General features: G+C 42.3%; 2 protein-coding genes across 5 annotated transcripts; one reads left to right on the top strand and one right to left on the bottom strand.

Moving 5' to 3' along the window:
• The first annotated feature begins 12822 nt into the window (after positions 1-12822).
• LOC124701280 lies at positions 12823-16615 on the top strand. 4 transcript variants are annotated; one of them, XM_047233329.1, is made up of 9 exons: positions 12823-13170; positions 13257-13309; positions 13668-13727; positions 14235-14312; positions 14605-14734; positions 14973-15025; positions 15664-15828; positions 15912-16153; positions 16280-16615. In XM_047233329.1, exons 1-8 carry the CDS (start codon positions 12885-12887, stop codon positions 16056-16058), a joined length of 972 nt encoding a protein of 323 aa, XP_047089285.1. In that variant the 5' UTR covers positions 12823-12884; the 3' UTR covers positions 16059-16153; positions 16280-16615. The 4 variants fall into 4 exon arrangements, with proteins under 4 accessions (XP_047089285.1, XP_047089284.1, XP_047089283.1 ...); XM_047233328.1 differs by having other exon boundaries at positions 16268-16615; XM_047233327.1 differs by having other exon boundaries at positions 15912-16157.
• Positions 16616-17003: 388 nt separating this feature from the next.
• Positions 17004-18256, bottom strand: LOC124694499 (acyl-acyl carrier protein thioesterase TE3, chloroplastic-like). Its single transcript, XM_047227487.1, has 5 exons — positions 18042-18256; positions 17835-17935; positions 17636-17745; positions 17447-17542; positions 17004-17249 (listed from the first exon to the last, which is right to left on the bottom strand). Exons 1-5 carry the CDS (start codon positions 18254-18256, stop codon positions 17130-17132), a joined length of 642 nt encoding a protein of 213 aa, XP_047083443.1. The 3' UTR covers positions 17004-17129.
• Between the last annotated feature and the right edge of the window lie 1261 nt (positions 18257-19517).

Raw genomic sequence — 19517 nt, 5'->3', positions numbered from 1 at the left:
GGTCTTATATGTAAAGTGCCGGTGCCTATATAAACCGCACTACCCCTCTCGTGCAGGGGACGATCGATCACTTATTGCTCTCACCTACCTACAGCGCTGCCCTGTGAGAGAGACCATCGTCTCCCTTAGCCTCTCAGGGCAAGCCGGATACAGCTCTAGGAGCACCATTGTACTGTGCGATTACCATATACACTCATAGCAGGAGTAGAGGTTTTACCTCCACCGGAGGGCCTCGAACCTGGGTACGTCGCCGTGTCGCTCGTGCCCAAACCCGCTTCCGGATACCGCCGTGAGATCTCTCAGGAGCCCCTTCGATTAGCCACCCTATGGCATATGCCGTGACGATACCACGACAGGGAAGACCTTTTCTTCGAACCGTTGGTGCTACTATTGATATGAAGGAAGGTAATATTAAATATCAATTTCCTCTCAAGAAAGGTATGGAACACTTCCCTAGAAAGAGAATGAAGTTACCTTATGAATCTATTATTAGAACAAATTATGATGTTGATGCTTCATCCTTCGATGTTACTTGAGAAACACTTTCTGCGCCTAGCTGAAAGGCGTTAAAGAAAAGCGCTTATGGGAGACAACCCATGTTTTTACTCCAGTATTTTTGTTTTATATTTGTGTCTTGGAAGTTGTTTACTACTGTAGCAACCTCTCTTTATCTTAGTTTTATGTTTTGTTGTGCCAAGTAAAGTCTTTGATAGAAAAGTAAGTACTAGATTTGGATTACTGCGCAGTTCCAGATTTCTTTGTCAGTCACGAATCTGGGTCTATCTCCCTGTAGGTAGCTCAGAAAATTACGCCAATTTACGAGAATGATCCTCGGATATGTACGCAACTTTCATTCAATTTGAGCATTTTCGTTTTAGCAAGTCTGGTGGCCTAATAAAATCCATCTTTACGGACTGTTCTGTTTTTGACAGATTCTGTCTTTTATTTCGCATTGCCTCTTTTGCTATGTTGGATGAATTTCTTTGATCCATTAATGTCCGAGTAGCTTTATGCAATGTCCGAAGTGTTAAGAATGATTGTGTCACCTCTGAACATGTGAATTTTTATTATGCACTAACCCTCTAATGAGTTGTTTCGAGTTTGGTGTGGAGGAAGTTTTCAAGGATCAAGAGAGGAGTATGATGCAATATGATCAAGGAGAGTGAAAGCTCTAAGCTTGGGGATGCCCCGGTGGTTCACCCCTCGCATATATTAAGAAGACTCAAGCGTCTAAGCTTGGGGATGCCCAAGGCATCCCCTTCTTCATCGACAACATTATCAGGTTCCTCCCCTGAAACTATATTTTTATTCCGTCACATCTTATGTACTTTGCTTGGAGCGTCGGTTTGTTTTTGTTTTTTGTTTTTTTTAAATAAAATGGATCCTAGCATTCACTTTATGGGAGAGAGACACGCTCCGCTGTAGCATATGGACAAATATGTCCTTAGGCTCTACTCATAGTATTCTAGGCGAAGTTTCATCTTCGTTAAATTGTTATATGGTTGGAATTGGAAAATGATACATGTAGTAACTCTAAAATGTCTTGGATAATTTGATACTTGGCAATTGTTGTGCTCATGATTAATCTCTTGCATCATATACTTTGCACCCATTAATGAAGAAATACTTAGAGCTTGCTAATTTGGTTTGCATATTTGGTTTCTCTAGAGTCTAGATAACATCTAGTATTGAGTTTTGAACAACAAGGAAGACGGTATGGAGTCTTATAATGTTTACCATATGTCTTTTATGTGAGTTTTGCTGTACCGTTCATCCTTGTGTTTGTTTCAAATAACCTTGCTAGCCTAAACCTTGTATCGAGAGGGAATACTTCTCATGCATCCAAAATACTTGAGCCAACCACTATGCCATTTGTGTCCACCATACCTACCTACTACATGGTATTTATCCGCCATTCCAAAGTAAATTGCTTGAGTGCTACCTTTAAAATTCCATCATTCACCTTTGCAATATATAGCTCATGGTACAAATAGCTTAAAAACTATTGTAGTATTGAATATGTACTTATGCACTTTATCTCTTATTAAGTTGCTTGTTGAGCGATAACCATGTTTCTGGGGACGCCATCAACTATTCTTTGTTGGATATCATGTGAGTTGCTATGCATGTCCGTCTTGTCCGAAGTAAGAGAGATCTACCACCTTCATGGTTGGAGCATGCATATTGTTAGAGAAGAACTTTGGGCCGCTAACTAAAGCCATGATTCATGGTGGAAGTTTCAGCTTGGACATATATCCTCAATCTCATATGAGAATAATAATTGTTGCCACATGCTTATGCATTAAAGAGGAGTCCATTATCTGTTGTCCATGTTGTCCCGTATGGATGTCTAAGTTGAGAATAATCAAAAGCGAGAAATCCAAAATGCGAGCTTTCTCCTTAGACCTTTGTACAGGCGGCATGGAGGTACCCCATTGTGACACTTGGTCAAAACATGTGCATTGCAAAGATCCGGTAGTCCAAGTTAATTAGGACAAGGTGCGGGCACTATTAGTATACTATGCATGAGACTTGCAACTTGTAAGATATAATGTACATAACTCATATGCTTTATTACTACCGTTGACAAAATTGTTTCATGTTTTCAAAATAAAAGCTCTAGCAAAAATATAGCAATCGATGCTTTCCTCTTTGAAGGACCATTCTCTTTACTTTTATGTTGAGTCAGTTCACCTATCTCTCTCCACCTCAAGAAGCAAACACTTGTGTGAACTTTGCATTGATTCCTACATACTTGCATATTGTACTTGTTATATTACTCTATGTTGACAATTATCCATGAGATATACATGTTACAAGTTGAAAGCAACCGCTGAAACTTAATCTTCCTTTGTGTTGCTTCAATGCCTTTACTTTGATTTATTGCTTTATGAGTTAACTCTTATGCAAGACTTATTAATACTTGTCTTGAAGTACTATTCATGAAAAGTCTTTGCTTTATGATTCACTTGTTTACTCATGCCATTACCATTGTTTTGATCGCTGCATCCACTACATATGTTTACAAATAGTATGATCAAGGTTATGATGGCATATCACTTCGTAAATTATCTTTGTTATCGTTTTACCCGCTCGGGACGAGCAGAACTAAGCTTGGGGATGCTTGATACGTCTCCGACGTATCGATAATTTCTTATGTTCTATGCCATATTATTGATGATACCTACATGTTTTATGCACACTTTATGTCATATTCGTGCATTTTCCGGAACTAACCTATTAACAAGATGCCGAAGTGCCAGCTTCTGTTTTCTGCTGTTTTTGGTTTCGAAATCCTAGTAACGAAATATTCTCGAATTGGACGAAACGAAAACCCGTGGGCCTATTTTTCCACCGGAGCTTCCAGAAGACCGAAGAACACACGAAGTGGGGCCACGAGGTGGCGACACCACATGGCGGCGCGGCCCGGGGGGCCCGCGCCGCCCTATGGTGTGGCCCCCTCGTCCGGCCCCCGACTCGCCCTTCCGCCTACTTAAAGCCTCCGTCGCGAAACCCCGATGCGAAAAACCACGATACGGAAAACCTATCGAGACGCCGCCGCCGCCGATCCCATCTCGGGGATTCTCGGAGATCTCCTCCGCACTCCGCCGGAGAGGGGATTCATCTCCCGGAGGACTCTACACCGCCATGGTCGCCTCCGGAGTGATGAGTGAGTAGTTCACCCTCGGACTATGGGTCCATAGCAGTAGCTAGATGGTTGTCTTCTCCTCATTGTGCTTCATTGTTGGATCTTGTGAGCTGCCTAACATGATCAAGATCATCTATCCGTAATTCTATATGTTGTGTTTGTCGGGATCCGATGGATAGAGAATACCATGTCATGTTAATTATCAAGTTATTACACATGTGTTGTTTATGATCTTGCATGCTCTCCGTTTCTAGTAGAGGCTCGGCCAAGTTTTTACTTTTAACTCCAAGAGGGAGTATTTATGCTCGATAGTGGGTTCATGCCCGCATTGACACCGGGACAGATGGATGTAAAGTTCTAAGGTTGTGTTGTGCTCGTTGCCACTAGGGATAAAACATTGGCGCTATGTCCGAGGATGTAGTTGTTGATTACATTACGCACCATACTTAATGCAATTGTCCGTTGCTTTGCAACTTAATACCGGAGGGGGTTCGGATGATAACCCGAAGGTGGACTTTTTAGGCATAGATGCGCTTGAATGGCGGTCTATGTACTTTGTCGTAATGCCCAATTAAATCTCACTATACTTATCATGTCATGTATGTGCATTGTTATGCCCTCTCTATTTGTCAATTGCCCGAATGTAATTTGTTCACCCAACATGCTTTTATCTTATGGGAGAGACACCTCTAGTGAACTGTGGACCCCGGTCCATTCTTTAATACTGAAATACAAATCTGCTGCAATACTTGTTTTTACTATTTTCTCCGCAAACAATCATCTTCCACACAATACGGTTAATCCTTTGTTACAGCAAGCCGGTGAGATTGACAACCTCACTCGTTTCGTTGGGGCAAAGTACTTTGGTTGTGTTGTGCAGGTTCCACGTTGGCGCCGGAATCTCCGGTGTTGCGCCGCACTACATCCCGCCGCCATCAACCTTCAACGTGCTTCTTGACTCCTACTGGTTCGATTAAACCTTGGTTTCTTACTGAGGGAAACTTGCCGCTGTGCGCATCACACCTTCCTCTTGGGGTTCCCAACGGACGTGTCAACTACACGCATCACTTATGCATTAAAGAGGAGTCCATTATCTGTTGTCCATGTTGTCCCGGTATGGATGTCTAAGTCGAGAATAATCAAAAGCGAGAAATCCAAAATGCGAGCTTTCTCCTTAGACCTTTGTACAAGCGGCATGGAAGTACCCCTTTGTGACACTTGGTTAAAACATGTGTATTGCGATGATCCCGGTAGTCCAAGATAATTAGGACAAGGTGCGGGCACTATTAGTACACTATGCATGAGGCTTGCAACTTGTAAGATATAATATACATGATACATATGCTTTATTACTACCGTTGACAAAATTGTTTCATGTTTTCAAAATAAAAGCTCTAGCACAAATATAGCAATCAATGTTTTTCCTCTGCGAAGGACCTTTCTTTTACTTTAATGTTGAGTCAGTTCACCTATCTCTCTCCACCTCAAGAAGCAAACACTTGTGTGAACTGTGCATTGATTCCTACATACTTGCATATTGCACTTGTTATATTACTCTATGTTGACAATATCCATGAGATATACATGTTACAAGTTGAAAGCAACCGCTGAAACTTAATCTTCCTTTGTGTTGCTTCAATACCTTTATTTTGATTTATTGCTTTATGAGTTAACTCTTATGCAAGACTTATTGATGCTTGTCTTTAAGTGCTATTCATGAAAAGTATTTTCTTTATGATTCATTTGTTTACTCATGTCATTACCATTGCTTTGATCGCTGCATTAATTACATATGTTTACAATAGTATGATCAAGGTTATGATGGCATGTCACTCCAGAAATTATCTTTGTTATCGTTTACCTGCCGGACGAGCAGAACTAAGCTTGGGGATGCTGATAAGTCTCCGACGTATCGATAATTTCTTATGTTCCATGCCACATTATTGATGATATCTGCATGTTTTATACACATTATATGTCGTATTTATGCATTTTCCGGCACTAACCTATTAACGAGATGCCGAAGAGCCGCTTGCTCGTTTTCTACGCTTTTGGTTTCAGAAATCCTACAAAGGAAATATTCTCGGAATTGGACGAAATCAACGCCCAGGGGCCTATTTTTCCACGAAGCTTCCAGAAGTCCGAAGGAGAGACGAAGTGGGGCCACGTGGCGGCCACACACTAAGGCGGCGCGGTCTGGGCCTGGGCCGCGCCGGCCTGTTGTGTGGGCCCCTCGCGTCGCCCCTTTACCTGCCCTTCCGCCTACAAATAGCCTTCGTCGCGAAACCCCCAGTACCGAGAGCCACGATACGGAAAACCCATCGAGACGCCGCCGCCGCCAATCCCATCTCGGGGATTCGGAGATCACCTCCCGGCACCCTGCCGGAGAGGGGAATCATCTCCCGGAGGACTCTTCACCGCCATGGTCGCTCCGGAGTGATGAGTGAGTAGTTCACCCCTGGACTATGGGTCCATAGCAGTAGCTAGATGGTTGTCTTCTCCTCATGTGCTTCATTGTCGGATCTTGTGAGCTGCCTAACATGATCAAGATCATCTATCCGTAATTCTATATGTTGTGTTTGTCGGGATCCGATGGATAGAGAATACTATGTTATGTTGATTATCAATCTATTACCTATGTGTTGTTTATGATCTTGCATGCTCTCCGTTATTAGTAGAGGCTCGGCCAAGTTTTTGCTCTTAACTCCAAGAGGGAGTATTTATGCTCGATAGTGGGTTCATGCCTCCATTAAATCTGGGACAGTGACAGAAAGTTCTAAGGTTGTGGATGTGCTGTTGCCACTAGGGATAAAACATTGATGCTATGTCCGAGGATGTAGTTATTGATTACATTACGCACCATACTTAATGCAATTGTCTGTTGTTTTGCAACTTAATACCGGAAGGGGTTCGGATGATAACCCGAAGGTGGACTTTTTAGGCATAGATGCATGCTGGATAGCGGTCTATGTACTTTGTCGTAATGCCCAATTAAATCTCACAATATTCATCATGTCATGTATGTGCATTGTTATGCCCTCTCTATTTGTCAATTGCCCGATCGTAATTTGTTCACCCAACATGCTATCTTATGGGAGAGACACCTCTAGTGAACCGTGGACCCCGGTCCATTCTTTTACATCGAATACAATCTACTCGCAATACTTGTTCTACTGTTTTCCGCAAACAATCATCATCCACACTATACATCTAATCCTTTGTTACAGCAAGCTTCGGTGAGATTGACAACCTCACTGTTTCGTTGGGGCAAAGTACTTTGGTTGTGTTGTGCAGGTTCCACGTTGGCGCCGGAATCTCCGGTGTTGCGCCGCACTACATCCCGCCGCCATCAACCTTCAACGTGCTTCTTGGCTCCTCCTGGTTCGATAAACCTTGGTTTCTTTCTGAGGGAAAACTTGCTGCTGTGCGCATCATACCTTCCTCTTGGGGTTCCCAACGAACGTGTGAGTTACACGCCATCAGGTGTTCTCATCGGACATGTGAGAATACCAACTTGTTAAGAACCATGTTTGTAATATAATCTGGAGTGTTATGACCTGCAATGTTTCTGTTGTACCACTCCGAGGGATGTGATATTTGTGAAAAAGTCCCTTCCCGAATGTCATGTCAACGACTTGTATACTACAAAATGCAGTGGTATGTTGGGTCACCGCACTGCTCGTCCTATGGCACCCCCTTCTTTTTGGTAGTATCATCCATGGTCAGGACATGCCCAGTTGGCGCCTCATCATCAGGATCGACGCAGACGGTTGTTACCTGCATCAGCTGGGTGGAGAACAATTGTTCACCTTCGATGTACACCCCATCCTGCGTCTATGCCCATCGATCATGTGTCCCTGTCTCGACGCCGCCTTCGCCGACGAAGCCGCCACCGAAGATCATGGCCTAGCTGTCGTTCTTATTGCGTCCCGTCCAATAGTCCTACGAATCATCGGACGTCAGACAAATGACAGACGTCAGAGAAAGACACTGAGAGAGCGAACATACCGGGTTGTCCATCGTCGGGCCAGGCAGTGTCATTTCGTCAAACAGGGTGCGGGGCACCGGCATGCTATCCTCTGTGACCTGTCACGTCTTCTCTGTCACAGCCGGGCACGAGTCACTATTCTGCGGCGTCCGGTTCAGGTCGAGAACTGGGGCCCCGTTGAACCGCACCGGCGCGGCGGCGGAGGCAAACCGCGACACCGCGTGGACCTGCGTGGGTACAGGCATTCCAGGATGCATCTGGGAACTTACGGAGTTCACTGATGAGGCCGGTGGGCGCAAAGCTCACAATCCTCTCTTGCTTGATGAGGAGCATGGCCTGCGCTATGCGTGGATGGAGGCCTACGTGGGCGCCAGCTTTCAGCTTCATCTGCCAAGCCATTTCGGCAGCGTCCTGCCCCTGCTCAGCGGCCGCCGCCGCTGCATTCCTCTCTTTGAGATTCTTGCACCGGCCGCAACTCTTCAAGGCCTCGACGCCTTTCTCTTCCTTCAAAAATAGCTTCTTTGCTGCCTTCGGCTTAGCTTCCCGGCCGCCGCTGGCGGCACGCTTTGAGTCGGTTGGAGATGCAGTCTCAATTGGGGCTCTGGTGGTGGCTATGGGGGAGTCCGGGGTGGTGGCTGCGATGGTTCCCTCGGAATCCATGGTGGCTGCGGCGACGAGGATGTGGTGACCCAACATATCACTGCATGGTGTAGTATGCAAGTCGTTGACATAACACCAATGAAACACCGTTCCACTAGTATTACATCCCTCAGAGTGGTACAACAGAAACATTTGTGGGTCCAAGGCATGTCTATAGAATTACAACACCGACTCTTTACAGAAGATCAACATAGCCTCCTACTTTACAATGAGGTAAAACTGCAAATAAACTCCAGAAGAACAACTCGTAGTCTAATCTTATCACGAACTCTATCTATAGAGGATTTGACTAGCTATAGAGGCTATGACTGGATTCTAGCTAATTAGGAGTTAGGATTAGGGAGCTAGTTCTCTTCTACTGCTAATCTAGGTTTTCTCCATGGGGAATGTGGTGTTTGACTCCTCTGGCAGAATCCTATCTCTAGTAGTTGTTGACTCCTCAGTCTTCGATTTGCACTGTAGATCCTTCTTCGATGCCTCCATATCTAAGCAGGGGACTTAAAAAGGGATGAGTACGAGCGTACTCAACAAGTTCATTATAGGAAAGAGGTGTTTAATGCACTAGCTACAGCCATAGACCAGAAAGTCATAGGAAATGCAAGTTTTTGTAAACATTTCTTCAAAAGGTTGCTTTTATTCTGAAGAGCTATGTCCGTCAGCCTTCACTGGGTGTCTAGAACTTCATGGAGTTACTTTCCGGCCGCGTTTGCAGTTCCAAAACCCGGAACATGGAGTGACAGGTCACGATTTGATACACTCCGTAGAGGTGTGTTGCTTTACCCATAAGAGATCTTAACCTTGGCGCCAACCGGGTGTACCTTTCCGTCCACACTTCCTTGGTGTATGGCCCGGTATAAGGTCCTAGCCAATCATAGTGTTTCTCCGTGACCCCGAACACCCACCCTTTGTTGCAGTTCCGATCTTGGGTCCTCACCGGTCAGCGTATCCATTGGATACCATCCGACCTCGACAACTATCAGGTATCACGCCCTCGATACCTTCACCGGTCGCTGCAACCCATCATAGACCGCATTACCGTGGGGACTTGGGGCTCCCCAACCACTCCGGTTGATCCTTGGGGTTCAACTGACTACAGTAAGCGCATCAGTTGATGAACGAGAGGAAGAAACACAACTAACTACTCCGTCCCACTTCAGATCTTATGGTTAACACGGTTATTACGGCACAAGAATCACTGGACGACATTTGTTGTTAATCCTAGATGGATATAAACCCATTGCAATAGAACCTCCACCATACTCATACCATAGTTCCATTGCCCACCACATAGTCATATTCATAGTTATGAAAATAGCATTTTTGTTTTTCATGCAAGAGTGATAAGTGTAGTACTTTGCAAGTAATTTGATAAAAATACTCAAAGTGACATGAGCAAGTGATGAACTTGCCTTTCTTGACTGTAAGATTATGCAGACAAGGTCTTCGATACGCAATAACTCCAAATTTTGAAATAGCATCATTGTCCGGTAAGGACGATGTTTAAATGATTGGCAAATATGCTATAATGCATAAGTATTAGATGCAATCGCTCTAAGCGTGATCTAACCCAGATGATTTAGAATTAGTGATTTGAAATGATTTGTTTAGGGTGTGTTACACTTTTAGAGTGATTCCACAAACAAGGTTCTTATTAGGGTTTGGTTGTCTTAGTATCATAAACAAGTAGCAATACATCACAACAATAATATTACTAGCACACAACAATAAGACTTGGTATAATCCTAACATGTAATGAACAGTTGATATTACCTTCTTAAGTCTTGGATTTGAATGATTAGAGTAGATCTTACTCCACTCAGGAGAATTTTATTTGTTTAGAAAAATATTTAGGTGTGCCTAAATATGCATGGTTTGAATGATAGGTTGAGTATTTTATCCAACAATTTAGATTGGAATGTAGAATGTAGCTCTAAGCTTGGTCAATTTATCATCTCACATATACTTGATTTTTGGGCATGTCCTTAGGATTTTACTTGGGATCACTATGTGATACATACTTTATATATGAGAGGTGGACATAGGTTCTATGTGGTTATGATCTGGGTTTAGCTTATGTTTTACTATTTGAAACATAAGTAGAATAGACCTGTGGTCTAGGGTTTAGTCTCCCCTACCAATCTTAAGATTGTCACTTGCCTAATATTTCATGTGCTCACCTAGTTGCTAAGGACTTGAGAATTGGTTTTATATCATACAAGTTGACTATTATTATTATCTTTAATCTAGCTTTGAGATATCTAGAGTGGCTATGGTTTTTATTATGGTTACCTTTGGCTATAAGGATGAATGGTTATTCACACCATATTAAGTATAGGGTTTGGCTCTAAGGTTTTCTTATGTTCATTAATTGAGGAACAAGTGGAACATAGATATGGTAGGATTCTACTTATGATCACCAAGTGATTCACAAGTTAGGATTGAGATATAAGTCTAGTGTTGCTTACTAGTGATCTCCCTATGATTTTATGTTGTGGATGTTATCTATTTATCATCTTGAGTTTTATCTAATATTGATATATTTGCAAAGCATGATTATGCATTATACATGATCAGCTCATTACTCACTAACCTCTCTCTAATACAATCCTTCCATCACACTCATTCTGGACTCTTATGGTTTTATGATCAACACCCACTTTGTGGTGATAATGAGTTAGCTTCTGAAGATATTGTTAGTGAGGTATGGTTTTCTCTTCCATTACCAAGTGCTTGATCAATTTATTTGTATGTAACACTTTAGCTTGAAATCTATTATATAGGCATGGATTACTCAAGGTTTATGAGGTACTCATAATATTTCCTTATGTATAAATAGGTTAAGTCTCTACTTGTCTAGCTTAGTTGGATTAGTCTCTTCCTTACTTCATCAACTCATGGATATGGTCTTATTCCATTTGATCCTAGGTCATCTCACCACTCCAAAGGGAAATGGTTTATCTCCTAATACTTTAGTTCAAGCGTTGCCCTTGGTTCTTAAATTGGTAAAGCTAAGGTTGTTATCAATGGTTTCTCTCACTTGGGAATGACTTAAATAATATCTCAAGGTTATGCTCCAAAGATAATGATGTGATCATCAATATCTATGGTTTTTATAAATGGATTCTCTTTCTAGGAAATGTATTGAATGATATCCTAGGATTCTTCTTAAAGATGATGATGTGATCATATATATTCAAGGGTTTGCCTCAAGTGTTGATATTGTTTCTCTAATAGAGTTAGAACCCACTCTATTCTATAGATTTATATATATAATATTTTGGATAGAAAAGAATATAATACATGGAGACTAGGGAACAATGGTAGAGTTGATCTACTTGTCATGAATCCAAGATTGAAGTGGAATGGATACCATGAGGTTCATGGTAGGAACATGTATTAGTTTAAGACATGGAAAAGATAAGTTAAGAATAGTTTTCTCCATTTTATTGTTACTTGATTTGTAGTTGAATAGATGTTTATATGTTCTGGCAAGAAATACCATATTATGATCTTTTTATAAGATCAAGTAGTCGATCTTTGATTAATGTGTTATTGGGTTAATTTTAGTTCCCTTAGATCAAATCATCTCTACCCAAAACAAGGTTTTTAGCAAAGGTCACATTGAGGTTTATAGCACTTGACTTGATGATCTACTTCAATTCCATCAACTCAAGTAAAATTTCAGTTACTGTGATATGTTTTACTTGAAAGCGCGAAAATTCCCCGGATTTTCTATGCATGAATGCAATGCACACATCTGTTTCCTCTCTTTTTGTAACCCCAAATCCTGGGATATTACAGAGGACGTCCATCGATATGGCCTGGACTATTGGCGCCGATCTAATTTGATTTTTCAAGGTGGGAATGACCACTCGCGGGAATGTTAGAGGCGTCCCTGCAACTGACGCGCGGGTTCTACGTCAGTGTAGATGTACATTTTTTGGGACAAATTTTAAACATAGAAATACACTTATTGACGGAGGGAGTAATCCTATAGTCCATGATACTCCCCATATTAGGTTTAGTCAAAGTCAAACATTATAAAGTTTAACCAACTACATACAAACAATGTAAGTGTCTAAAATGTAAAATCAACATTATAACAATCATAATATACTTTCAATTTTTTCAATTGTAGATATTAATATTGATCAGTCATACTTGATGATAAAATATGTTAATTGATTTCGACCAAACATACTAAGCAGAGTAATATGAAAAATGGTGAGTAATCTTTTTTTAACTGCGAGTCATCTTTTGAGACACATAAAACCACCGTTCAAAAAATCTCTTGATTCAGTGATTAATCGATTAATCGGCTGATTAGTCGGTAATTGGTGGATCACCAATTGGCTGATTAACTCATTTATTTATCAGCCTATATTAACTAATTTGAGTCGATTGATTAACCAATTTATCCATTAATCGCTAATCGGCGCCAACCGTTGCAAAGAAAATATAAACAGAAACTTCGGGTGTGAGAAACCGTCTGCCTGGCGTTTCTCTGAACCCGTAGTAGTGGGTAACCACCCGTCATCTGCACTAACGGCTATCACTGCATCACTCCCAAAACTCTATCCCGCAGCAATGGCAACCACCATGCCGCTAACCTTCTCCCCGCCACGCCTCCTCCACCGCCAAGCCAAGCTCCAGCAACCACGCCCCGCCACTCGCATCGCGCTCCACCCACGCCGGGGAACGGCCGCCGCGCGGCTCCGCTGCGCCCCCGACGGCGAGGTCGCGACCCCAACCGCCGAGCAGCAGGCGGAAGAGGAGGAGTTCGTGCTTCTCGCGTCCAACCGCAGCGACTTCAACGAGGTCATCATGGTCATCGACTCCCCCTCCAACCGCTACCTCGTCCTCGACGCCAGCCGTACGTACTCCATTCATCCGCGGCGAGTTTGGATTGTGTTGGCTTCTGAGTTGAGTTCCAGCTCCGTTTTTGGTTGTCCCGTGCAGGGAATGTCCACAGCATTCTGCCCAAGAAGAGCCCCTGGACCAATTCGTACTGGGTATGTATACATATGGTTCAGATTAGTACTCTACCAATCGTGACATGAATACATGAGCTGGTACAAGCATATTGTCAAGCACCTAGTAAGCATTTAGGACTTGTATTCTTTTGTGCTGAGAATAGTTGTCTTCAAATTTTAGTCATGGAACTTCTGAAATAAACTGTAGCACGGTGCCTCTGCTCTTTGTTGGTACGATAATTCGTCGAGAATTCACCATGTAAACACTTAATTTACATGAAGCCATCCTATTATACTTTGACCTCTTGTGTTTATATACCTTCTTTCCTTCCTTTTTTACTCGAAGGGCTATTGAATGTAGATCCTTATAATTTCTTTTTCTTTTGCTGTCATTCAGGATGAGTTCGTGAGCCTACCTCCTGTTGTTCCACGGGGTCCTGTTGCACTTCTAGGTTTGGTAAATCATTTCACTGACATTTGTTATCTATTCTGTTCTTTATACTTCCTCTGTCCATAAATAGATGTCTTTGATTTGTCATAATCTGGACATCCTAGTATGCTTTGGGGGTCTGGGGAGGAAATGCTTTATGGATTTGCTATGTCTCAGTCTTTTCTTAAGTTTCAGTCACCTACAAAAAAGTGGTTTAGTTGCACTTTTCTGTTAAAAAAGTGTAATTGCACTTTTCTACCAGAAAAGTGCAAATGAACTGAGTTGCACTTTTCTTTGAAATACAGTTGCACTTTTCTAAAGTGACTGCGACTTAAAAAAATCACTGAGTCTTTATAGACTACAAGAACAGTTCAGCAGTTTCAACGAGTCTTATAGACTACATCACAATTCCCTGTATGCACATCAAGTGATCTTGTTAGACAAGCAACACACAGCATGTGCTTCTTAATTGGATAATCTGAAATTCACACTCTTGCAGAAATGATTCATTTCTTTTTTGCATGCTTCTTTCAGGGTGCTGGGACAGCAGCACATCTGATGCTAGAAGTTTGGCCTTGGATACAACTTGTCGGATGGGAGATTGACCCGATGGTGAAAACTGTTCTTATGTCCTTTTACTTTGTATTGTCACATTACTTAAAAGTCTGGATAATCTTACCAATTTCACTCATACAATACTCTTGGAAACTAGTCAGCAGAATATTAATTTTGTGTAATGTTGGTTATGCTACCTCAAGCACACATTCATTACCATTGGTCTATGATTGGTTATGCAACTTCAGTTACTCATATTTTCAGCCTTCTTTTTTGTGCTTTAATCTTTCGTCAATCATATAGCCATCATTATTTTTCCATTACTGAAAACTGTATCATTTTGTGACAGATAATTGAATTGTCAAGGGATTATTTTGGGATGTCCAATTTAGAGAAAACCACAGAATTAGGTGGTTCGCTTTCAGTGCGTATTGGCGATGCACTTTCTCCATCAGTTGCAGTCGAAGGAGGTTTTGCTGGTGAACATTTTTCTGATACAAACTGACTGCATGTTTTACTGTCTTATAGGAATTGAACTACGGCATGTTTTACTCTACCAATCAGTTTACAAATGATTATCTGTGATAAATTGCAAACTGTCTGTTATTAGAGTGGTGTTAGAACACCAGTAGTTGCCTTTTCAAAGTCTGTACAGTTTTTAGTTCTGGGAACTGTCTTGTAAGGGTTTTAGTCTGACGACCTAGCTCATGTTTGCAGGCATTGTTGTAGATTTGTTTGCTGATGGAAAAGTATTACCTCAGCTAGAAGAAGTAAATATTCTTTGCCATGCCTTTTAGTTGTTATTCTGTATTTCTACTATGGCTAGCCTTTCAACTCTACTTTTCTCAGTTATCTCTGTCTCTTGCTCCTTGCTCAACACATCAGAGTCCCATGGTGGTTTGGTATTATGGTCTAGCATGTATAAATCACCACATCACCCCCAAAAAATCCTCATGTTGGTTAGAAATCTGAACTGTTAGCCTGCTGTATTGAATAGTGCACATACTCAGTTCGGTCTGGTATGTAAACTTACCGTCATACAAAACCATAGACAACCAAATGTATAGAGTCAATGCCAATGCATAAATATGATCTAGGACCTAGGGGGTACTCAGCTCTAGGAGGTTCGTAAGTAAAAATTAGCCACTTTGTGTAACGTAGTAAATGTCTTCGGTACAGAATGGTTATTTTGTCCTTCACCCCTTTATTTCAGGTCTAAATGGTGAAAACTGATGGTATGGTGCACAGGCCAAAACTAAAATTATAGAAAGGATTTTGCGTTTTTCTTACAAAACGTGCACCTGAGATTTTTAAATTCATTAATACAAATTTATGTAGTACTCACTTCATTTTGAACAAACTTCAGACACTCTATTTGGTGCTGGCTTTAATTTCAACATTGTTACAGGCTGAAACTTGGTTAGAAATTGCGAAAAAGCTAATGCCAGATGGTCGAATCATGGTCAATTGTGGTGGAGCGGATACTGCTGTGTCTCTTGCTGCTGATACGGGTGTTTCTTCCTGGGTTCAGAATCCTACAATCAAGGCCCTATGCTCTGCATTTCCTGGGCAAGTAAGACAACAGTTACCAGCCTACTGAAACTGTAAATTTTCGACCATAACGATGTCCTGCTGATATGACCGTATATATTACAGCTAAACTGGAAGAGGCTTTCAGAGAAAGAGAGTGTGAATTATGTCGCACTGACGGGTCCCCTTCCAGACTTGGAGGAGTGGTCAACATCAGTTCCTAGCGAGTTAAGCCCAAGAGTGAAACAGTGGGTGCCTTGCGAGCTTGCGTGAGGATGGAAATTTTGTTCTTGTTGTGTACTTGCTTGAACAACTTTGTCCATCTCCTTCCTACATGGTCCTTTTCAGTTGAGCGGTGGCTTCAGCCAGTAGGTACCTTATCATTGACCACACTTAATGATTCTATGTGGAGTACTAGTGCATTTTGATCAGCTCATCTGACTAACGAAATTATGTTTCTTTGTTTTTGTGTTAACGAAAAGCCATCTGCGTAGGTATCATATCAGCGCTCGCATGTTCATGGAAAAGCAGAAGGGTGACCTGTCTGGCCCCAATTTTTGCTCTTGAAGTCTGAAAAACAGAAGAAAGAAGTCGTCTCACTAAACGGAGCTGATGCGTCCTATCCTGAAATCATGTCAAGATAACCGTGCCGGGTGTGACCTCTGAAAGCCCGGCGCTGCACTTTTGTCATGTCCTGCTTTTAATTTGCAATTTAGCATTCATCATTCCATGTCTTGGCAGTGTCATGAAGTGACAACTTCGTTTGTCTGTCTAGACCGTTGACTGGCAATCACTGTTCGTTGGTATCATTCGCTGATGGCTAGACGTTACTTCCCTTCGTTTTTTTTTTTGCAGATAACTACATCTTGTTACTTCCCTGCTATTTTGCGTGCTTGATCATGCTGCGGTTTAGCTTAACCAATGCGTCTTCGCGAGCGAAATGTTCTAGTTGTAGCTTCACTGAAGATCAAGAACGGGCACTGGGTCGATCGAGCAGAGTGTGTTTCAGTTCGCAGTATGGGCCAAACTACGCATGTCTGAACATTGAAACTTTATCAGACGCATTCTATAAATTGGCCACCCTGGAAAGGGGAGATCTTGGCCGTCATGGCCTTGAAGCGTCAATGAGGCCATGTCAGCTTGAATCTGTTGTTTGAGGCCGGAAATGAGTTGTTTGCAAACCCCACAGGTAAACTGTGGGCATTGATGTACCGCACGTGTTTTTTCGACAGAATGTGCGACATATATAGCTTTACATTCATGAGCAAACGCAACGATCGAAAACGTAGATGGTTTCTTACATATATCAACACAGTGACACTATATAGCCTGATATAGATGCATCTAGTAGCCATCCTTGGAAGAGAAGAAGCGGTGCAGCTTGGCCGACATCTCCGGGAAGACGCGAGTTGGGCGGTAGTTCATATTGAGGCAGACGATGGTAGCGGTCGCGTCCAGAACGAGCTGCATGACATGACATGAATCGTGAGATTAAAAATAAATCTGAAGACATGAATCGTTGATATCCCATCCTTCATCAGCACGTACGCACTTACTTCCTCCATTCTAAAATAAGACTTTTTTCTACGGATGTAACTATAACAAAAAAATATCTAGATATAAAACTGAGACACTTATTTTAGGGTGGAGGTAGTACGTACCTTCCGGTCCGGCAGAGTCTCGATCAGGTGCTCGGCGAATATCCTCACACCCTTGATCCGTGCGAGCCTCACCTTGACGACGAACTTCTGGCCGCGCTGAAATTAAACGCATAGGTAAATCAATATCTGTGATCGATTCTCAGTACAGGATGCCTTCGTCTATAACGCTAGCTTGGGAGGCGTCCATACCCTTAGAGGCGTGAAGTACTTGAGGTTCTGCTCCGAGAGCGCCATGGCGTTGCCGGTGCTTATGACCCAGCCCGTGCTGATGCCAAGCCGCACAAGCAGCTCCTCTCGAGCTGCATACAGATACGTACGGTTTAAATCGGGTCTGTTCAATTAATTTGCACGGAGTACTGAATACTGATAACATGTGTAGAGAGTTAACCTTTCTCGATGTAACTCGCGTAGATGGCATTGTTGACAACTCCATAGTTGTCGAGCTCGCAGTCTTGGACGGTCATCTCCGCTTCGTAGTATTTGTCCGCCCTATTCAGTATTGAACACCGATAGAGTTAGACTGTGGCATCATATTTGTGCAGCTACTGATCTGCTATCGACTAGGAAAATGTTTAGGGGCTGGCACGGCCTGAACCTCAGTTTGGCTTCCAGCTGATGGCTCTTGGTACAGGTGTAAACACCAACAGCGCCATTGGCGTTGGAGGCAGCAAGCAGAGGCCAGCTGAGATGGCGCCCTCCAGAGTGTGAGAGCCGCCGATGGAGAAGCACGCCGGAGAGAGGCTGAGCTGATCTAGCCCCAACAGTATGTGAAGAGGGAACAATCCTAGCTGTTGGGAATGGGTGCGACATGGCGAAAAGATGCGTGCTGGCTAGCTAGTCGATGCTACCCGTGGATCCTTTTATAGGGCACTTCCTGTTGGCCGGCTGCCCACATTCCTGTCCACGTCCAAATAATACGTACCAACTGACGAAAATTAATCGCGCCAAGTGCCAACCACAACTGACTAATGTCCACCGGACGCCCCAACTAACTAGTGATCATGGGAAATGCCAACCACATTAATGTTCATGTCATTCTCGATTGTTTTGGCTGTTACCATTTCCTTTTCCTTTGCGACTTCAGTTCAAATGTACATGAATAACAGAATAACCCACTACTACATTGAATAACCCACTATATTTCAAATAAGACTTCAGTACTGATTTGTTTTGTGAATGATATATGACTCAGGGTTATAGTGGGAGGTAACTTAGACTAGTAACATATGTTAGTCTAAGGCTGCTCATAGTGGGGAGTAACTTATACTAGTAACATATGCCATGTTACTAGTAACATATGCCATGTTACTAGTCTAGGTTACTACCTTCATAGTGGGTAGTAACTCATTTATTATGTTGTATACTCATTTTTTCTTGGGGTGTGTGATGTTATGGTAACATAGCTAGTTACCACCTCACTCTCTTTCTTCATTTATTCGCATGCCATGTCACCAAAATGCCTTGAGATGTGTGATATTACTAGCTATGTTACTCCCACTATGAGCAGTCTAAGTTACTATCTTGATAGTGGTTACTAACTTATATGTGATTTCATACATTGTGTTATTTATTATATTGTAGACTTCTCTTATTTTGAGGTATGGAATGTTATGGTAACATAACAAGTTACCATCTCACTCTCTTTCTTTATTTATTGTGATGCCATGTCACCAAAACATGCTGAGGTGTGTGATGTTACTACATATGTTACTCCCACTATGAGTAGTCTCAAGTGTGGTGCAGTTCCCAAACATATATTGGAAAATCTTGTCATGGCATCAGTCCTTAATTAATACATTGGGGCAAAGATTTTGCCCCTGTTTAAAAAAGAAATAGTGGAGCACCTTTTAAATGGGCCCATGCTGGTATCCCGGGAAGTTTGTGGCGGTAATCCTTGTGAGTACGGATGGTACTGGCGAAGAGAGTTTCGGATGTTTCGGCAAAAAAATGGAAATGGAGAAGAAATATGGTAACAATAATGGATTTTCGTGGAGTGCGAAAACAAAAAATTTAAGCAAAAACGAACAACGATTTCTACAAAATATACATGAAGATGGGGTTCCTTGACATA

This window comes from Lolium rigidum, chromosome 3, assembly GCF_022539505.1.
Source record: "Lolium rigidum isolate FL_2022 chromosome 3, APGP_CSIRO_Lrig_0.1, whole genome shotgun sequence".
NCBI lineage: Eukaryota > Viridiplantae > Streptophyta > Magnoliopsida > Poales > Poaceae > Lolium > Lolium rigidum.
The sequence above is the reverse complement of the archived record's forward strand: the minus strand, read 5'-3'. Positions and strand labels throughout refer to the sequence as shown.

What these genes read in the sequence shown, in the direction of transcription:
- LOC124701280 (XM_047233329.1), top strand. Translation starts at nt 12,885, where the DNA reads ATGGCAACCACCATGCCGCTAACCTTCTCCCCGCCACGCCTCCTCCAC. An exon ending in CTGTTGCACTTCTAGGTTTG is followed by an intron (nt 13,728 to 14,234) that starts GTAAATCATTTC and finishes TGCTTCTTTCAG; the next exon opens with GGTGCTGGGACAGCAGCACA. An exon ending in GATGGGAGATTGACCCGATG is followed by an intron (nt 14,313 to 14,604) that starts GTGAAAACTGTT and finishes ATTTTGTGACAG; the next exon opens with ATAATTGAATTGTCAAGGGA.
- LOC124694499 (XM_047227487.1), bottom strand. Translation starts at nt 18,256, where the DNA reads ATGTCGCACCCATTCCCAACAGCTAGGATTGTTCCCTCTTCACATACT. An exon ending in CAGCTGGAAGCCAAACTGAG is followed by an intron (nt 17,936 to 18,041) that starts GTTCAGGCCGTG and finishes AATACTGAATAG; the next exon opens with GGCGGACAAATACTACGAAG. An exon ending in AGACTCTGCCGGACCGGAAG is followed by an intron (nt 17,250 to 17,446) that starts GTACGTACTACC and finishes CATGTCATGCAG; the next exon opens with CTCGTTCTGGACGCGACCGC.